This window comes from Merops nubicus, unplaced genomic scaffold (genome assembly GCF_000691845.1).
Source record: "Merops nubicus isolate BGI_N331 unplaced genomic scaffold, ASM69184v1 scaffold405, whole genome shotgun sequence".
Taxonomy (NCBI): Eukaryota; Metazoa; Chordata; class Aves; order Coraciiformes; family Meropidae; genus Merops; species Merops nubicus.
In genome coordinates this window covers 64,195-70,713 of record NW_008611390.1, presented here as the reverse complement: position 1 = coordinate 70,713, position 6,519 = coordinate 64,195, and the positions used below count along the sequence as shown (strand labels likewise).

At 43.3% G+C, this 6,519-nt stretch overlaps 1 protein-coding gene across 1 annotated transcript in view; it reads left to right on the top strand.

The window, feature by feature from the left end:
* Positions 1–968: 968 nt before the first annotated feature.
* Positions 969–6,519, top strand: part of LOC103773804 (probable E3 ubiquitin-protein ligase HERC3) — a 45,560-nt gene continuing 40,009 nt past the window's right edge. Inside the window, exon 1 of the mRNA XM_008941183.1 lies at positions 969–1,223. Coding sequence (XP_008939431.1) covers positions 998–1,223 — 226 coding nt within the window. The 5' untranslated portion in view covers positions 969–997. The remainder of the gene's footprint in view (positions 1,224–6,519) is intronic.

Sequence of the window (6,519 nt, the reverse complement as noted above, 5' to 3'; positions counted from 1 at the left end):
TATTAGTCTAGAATGTTTAACAAATAAATCTATTGAGATTAGGAGTGACAAGGGAGTGTTACTAAAATCTTTCACATGCTTCTGAAATGAGAGCCGATACCCTCCTCTCAGCTTTTTATGCATGAGCATCCTGTTGTCATTACCAGGTTTAGGCTGAGTAATTCCTTGGGCCTTTTATATTGCTATGGTTTTCCCATTCCCACGTTACCCTACTCTGCAATCCCTGACTTCCACTGAGCATGGTGCAAAAGATAATGCCTGACTGCTGGCACGCAGCATCAACGTTATCTCTCCACTGCTGTCAGGGCCAAGCTGTCAGTGAACTCCATGTGAACTGCTGTTTCTTGGGAAATCCTTCCTGCTGTGTGCATGCACATGTTTGGGTCGTAAGAGTGTGTGCAGCTGAACAGAATACTTCTTAATCTGGATTTATTGGAAATAATACAGTTCTGTGTTGGCCAGTACACAATAAATACCTCTGTCAGTCTTCTCAGGCCTAGTTTAACCACCTTTGAGATAACTTTTAGAGATTCCTTGAAGCAGTGGTCCCAAGTATGACACTCTAAAACTCTAAAAGAGTTGGAACTCTAAACTCTAAAAGTTCAAGTTTGGACCTGTTGGTCCAAAAAGCATTAAAGTTGGTTTGGGGAGTTAGTCAGTTTGTGGTTTTTGAAGCAGACTGTTTTAGCTGCAATGAGCTCTTCTGTGCTATATTTCAGAACACTTCTACTGCCTTAGAGATAGAGATGGGCAGGGTATGAAGGTGCTGAATCAATACCTTGAGCTGAGCTGTCTTCATTCCTTTTTGTCTGTGTAATGGTGGAAATCCTTTTTTAGCCTGACAGCCACGCAGGAAGTGCCTTATTTGGTTGTGTCCTCCTCCTGCTCTGATCAGCTTGTCTCTGTAGGATCACTTGTTGAGTACTTGCTTCATGCGTGCCCTTTTCCCTGTTTCCTTTTTCCAGGAAGGATACATGACTTGCTGAAAAGGGAGAAAATGCTATGCTGGGGATACTCGTCTTTTGGACAACCTGGGATAGGTAGCAACTTCCAGGTCATCATTCCTGAGCCACAGGTGTATGGATTCATTCATGACAGAAATGTCAAAGAGGTGGCCTGTGGAGGAAACCACTCCATGTTCCTGTTGGAAGATGGGGAAGTATATACTTGTGGCTTGAACACCAAAGGCCAGCTGGGTCATGACTGTGAAGGAAGCAAGCCAGGTAAGCCAGCTTTTTTTTTTATGTACCTCAGACTTGTCTTGAGGCTCGTGGGCTGGGAAGGTTATGGAAGCTGCTTTACATTGCTTGCTCTGCAGCTGGAGGAGCTAACAGAGCTGAAGATATGTGTAATAACACAGCAGTGATGCTGAATAATGCTGGCTCTGGAAAGCTGAAGCTGAGCAGCATTGATGGGGAGACAGGTCTCAGTTTGCCTGGGAAGTGCATCAAAACAGAGGTGAGCACAGATGGTCAGATTTTGGATTTTATTTGGCATTGTTACCTCTTTACAACAAGGAAGAGGGAGCTGTGAGTCAAGTGGCTTCTGCTTTGTCTCTCCAACTGCACTGCATCCTTATGCCTACTCTTGTCCAGCTGCTGTTGGAAAACTTCTCAATTACATCAAGGAGAAGATACCTGTGTCAAGTATTGTGAAGAACAAACTTGTTTTTGGCCAAAAGGGTTTATAAATTTTGTTTTCCTCACTTGGAAATCTCTTGTTGGTTTGTGCCTTTGTTTCTTCATAATTTCTTAATCTAGAAGGTCATTGCAGCTTTGTGTTCCTGAGACTAAAATTGCATTTTCTTCCTTGTGTTCTAATGGGCAGAACCTGTGTGTGCAGAACCACAGGCAGGTAATGCCTCCTGCCCAGGGTGGAGGAGTGCTTTAGTTGTGTATTGTTATTTTGAGAAATTCTGAAACTGTTCTTTCTTTTTTACTTTCTTTTGAATGTTTGCCTTCCAGTTAACCTTGCATTAACTTCTTGGGTTTGGTGTGTGGTAAAGATACAGGTATTTCTGCTTCCATAATATAACTAGAATTCTTCCATGGGTAATTAGAGCAGTAAGACATCACCTTTCCTCAAACTGCAGGCTACCCTCTGTAGGGCTTGGGGCTTCTGTAGCCTATCCTATTATTGATAATAGAGAGATGAGATGTGTACAAAATAGCCAGAGTTCCCCAGGTAGTTTGTTCAAATCTGACCTGACTGATTCCACTGGTCTTTTTCTTTTTTTCTGTCAGTGTATCTTTTGTCTCTTTCTCACAAAACGGGGTGGTGGATGCTGCATGTATGAGGTGACCTTGAATTTGGCCTTTCCTGCTTTTCCTACAAGTGGCTTCCAGACAATTACAAAAGGAGGTCAAGATTATAGGGAGTGTTTACCCCTTCTCTCTGCACAATCACTGTTTGTCTTCTGAGGACCCATAAATTTAGGCCCTTGAATAAATGAGATGCTTAGTAGAAGGAAGCCAAGCCTAGTGAATGTTCCACCCAACCTGATGGGTGGAATCACCTAACTACCTGCATGACTCTAGCATAGAGGCCCCAGAGATTCAGTACTCTTCCAAGTGCTGTAAAGATGCATAGTCTGAGAAACATCTTTGGCCTAGCCTGCTGTTTACCCATAAAATAAAGCAGGCATAAGTAGATAATGAAAATGAAAACTTTCCAGTGATTAGATCAGAGCTGGAAATGGATATCATCAATCCTGAATGCTCAAGTGTGGGCCTCTAGCAACTAGGTAATCCTGCCTTCAGTTAGGGCTGTAAGAGGTGCAGTCTGAAATCTGGAAATGGAAACAAAAAGTTCTTGGGGTGTGATCCCACATGCCCTTCTTCTACCCTTTAATTTACGGGACTGTGGCTAAGATCTGACACCAGCTTCCAGTTATCCTGTAGGTTTTGGTTATTGTGAAAAAGGTTCTGCAGAGCTGCTCTGGGGAGCCTGTGCCCATCCTTGAGAAACCTGTGTTTCTCTGCTGACATGGCACTATTGGCTGTGCCTGCAGTGGGGTTTCTGCTGGCTAGGGCAGGTGGGAGGGATGTGCTATACAGCAAGGAACAGCTTCCCTTTTTAGCTGGTGGTGAACAGGCACAGCAGTCTTTATGAGAACAGTAAGGTGGGGGTGAGTTCTGTCCCACACACTGCTTTGTGTGGGGCTGCTTTGCCTTGCAGCAGTGGGAACTGAATTTCTTAGTTCTCCTTTGGAAATAGGAGCAAGAAGAATCAAGTCATCCTCTTTTACCCCCATCTCTCCTGCGTGGGATAAAGATGACCTTATCCCTTGTGTATAGAAAGGCTTGTAAGAGAACTTTTCTTCTTCTCTGTTGAATGAACCCATGTCTGATAGGAAGTGAAGATGTATGTATGGCACATAGGGTCCTGAGACCTACCTGTGCATAATCCATCCATGAAGATGATGGAGAGAAGACTGTCAGGAGGTGTCTGAAGTGGAGAACGGGAGAAATGTCTGGAACTGGGAGTCTTGTGGCTGCATCTCTCCAGCTTCTGCTGGACAGGGCAGTGTGGCCTGAGTCCTCTTGGTTTTACTGCCTTATGACTTGATTCTGACTAGCCTGTGAGGGCAGCTAGAAGTGGCTTGACCTCTGACCAGCTCTGGAATTGAACTGCATCTCCTGCTGTAGGAGGCTGTTACACAATACTGATTGCATTCTCAGGCAGCCCCTGGAGAACCCCCTCTGGACTTCAGAAACACCTACCGTGGCCTGTGGAGTGGCTTCCTTGTGTTTGACAGTAACATCAAGACATGAAAATATGCAGGGGTTTTGAACCTTTTGAGGGTTAGATGACTTAAGAGGGGTGGGGTGATCTCCTTCCTGCCACTTAGGTCTATGTTTGGGAGAGGAAACTCCCTTTCATCTCTCATGCTTTTTGTGTGTGTACCTGAGGCTTATGCTGCCAGCGTGCTAAAAGCTTCAATTAGTGTTTTCAGGCTACATGATTGTATTGTTTAACCAGAGATGACTATTTCCCAGGATGATGTCTGCTTGTGAATAAAATTCTGGGACTATGCAAAGCACTGAACGTGGATCTAACCCTGTTCTTCCAAAGCTTGCTTGTTTTGCCTTTGATTTCCAGGGGGAGAAGAGTTGTCCTATTTGCAATGAGTGCTTTTGAAGACTTTGTTTCCCTTTCTTTCCTTACTATGTATTCCAAATAGTTATTTTTATCTTTTGCTTGTTCTGCTGCCTATTTACCAGATACTTCCCATATCTCTAGAGCAAGAATCAGTTTTGTTTCTCATTCATGCTGCTCAAAAAATGTCACAAAAATGCCAAGCAGCAGCACAGAACTGCTTCAGCAGTTCCTCTTAGAGGAGACCTTTAGAGGGCACCTTTAGAAATGAAAGAAACTTGTGACAGTAAACACACCTTTTTGATTAACATCATCTGAGCTTGTGGATGGAATGCAGACAGGATAGCAGCCAGCAGAGTGATTTTTGTGCCTCTCCACTACAGGGAACAGAAATTACTGGGGGAATGCATGCCACTAAAAGAGCCTGAGTGAACAGAGGATTATTTTCTGGAAGTGCCCTTTCCTTGGATTTTCCCTTATGGGGATAAAATTAACATTTAAGATATTCAAGTAGTTTATCCTAACTAAAAGAACATTGAATATTCCTTTTGACTAAGTCTGAAAGCCTGTGATGGTTTCCAGCCCCTCACTTCTGAGCTGGGGTAACACTGGGTGGGCTCCACCAAAAGCAGTCTTGCCACACTGTCATGGTATTTACTCTTTGATGCCTTCTGAGAACTGCAGTGGTTAGCTAGCTACTTGAGGAGTCCATCCCTATCAGGGCTGGATACCTGACTTTATTAATGCTGAAATGATTGATTTTCTTCACCTTTTTTATTTTTTCCCCCTGAAACAGTCTATAGTTGCTCTGCAGTCACTTGGCAGGGTTGTGAAGGGAGAGTCACTGTCCCACTGTACTCTTACCATGACCATAGTGAATGAAGCTTCTGTCTGACCTGTCCTAATTTTTACTTGGATTTTTTTTGGTACACACTTGGAGTCCCCAGTGTCTCTGACATGCCTTGGAGAACCAACTTGGTGCTATTAGTTATGAAGTATTGAGCCTGTTGTTCTACAAAATCAGTCTGAGTTTGCATTAATTTCCTGAGCATCATCAAGTGTTAACATAAATTGTTTTCAATGAGAAGTGATAATTTTGTACTGCAATACAATTTGTTTTAGGAAACAAATTTGTTCACTGTAACTACATTGAAATTTCTGCTTCTTCAGCCCTGTAACTTCATTTGGGTTGATATTTTTTTTTTATCTGACATGATGTTTTCACTCTGCATGGTGATTTTTAGATGTGTGTTTTATCTGGACAGGCATGCATGTGCTGGGGAACACAAGGCAGGCCTAAATACCTAAGGTAAAGGCTCTTCTGGGATTTGGGCTGCAGGATAGTGTGAAATTACTAGCTGGTTGTTTGCAATTTGTAAAGCTTTGAAAACATACATGCTTGAGTTTTGAGATGTGGAACTTGTTTTCTGGTCTAGGCATTAGTTCTCTGGAAGTCACTTGAACTTCATTTCACTTCTGCTGGTGAGAAAATCTGGGCTTTGCTACTTAAGTGTTTCAAGAGTTAGAGAAAAAAAAATATCTGCTAAATTTGCCTCAAACCTTTCCTCAGGTAACATGCAGCAGGTAAAAACATGTTTTTTTATCAAATTTCCTGTCTGGATGCAAGCATGCAGGGTAGCATTGCTTCTGTATTCATTGTGGAATTTATCTGCTCATACCTGTAGAGCTAGAAATACTATCATTGTGTTCAATCTCTTTCAAAAAGCAGGATAAAAGCCCACCAAAACAAAGAAACACTATATGATGTAGATACCCCAGTTTTTCTGAACTTGGTAGCCTTTCTTTTAAAACATAAATCCACTTGTCCTGAACTTCAGCACGGGGTTACAGTGACTAGAGACCTTAGCACTCACTGTGACATGCCTGTTGACCATGAAGCCTGTAACAGCTGAGAATTCAGATGTACGACCTGCTTGGAAGGACAGTCTGTGTGGATCTTCCTCTTTTAGTCTCTTCCTGGTGGGTGAGAAGGCAGCCAGGAGGCCCTGGTTGCTCAGGAGGAGAGGTGATTGGGCTCATGTGGGTTGGAGGCAGCTGTGGACGTGAGCAGGTTGCAGATGAGGAGGTGTGGCTGCTGCATGGAGGAGGTAAGGTTGAGAGCAGCTCACAGGTGGGATGACAGTGGCAGGTGAATGGTTAATTCCCCCTGCCTGCTCCCCTCTTTGCAGGAGGAGTGAAACAAGAAAAAAGCTTAAGCACCAGTAGCTCCAGGAAGTTCCACTAAGCAGACTTTTCACAGTGGATCTGGAACAGCTGTTTTCTGCTAGCAGCCTTTAGTGTCAAATATTTGATTTCTGACAAAAGGGAAGCTTCACAAAGGTCTCTTGAGATAAATTCTTTCCAGTACAGCTTAAGGAGGAGTATTAAGCTGTTTAATGTTGACTGAGCCAAAAGCATTAC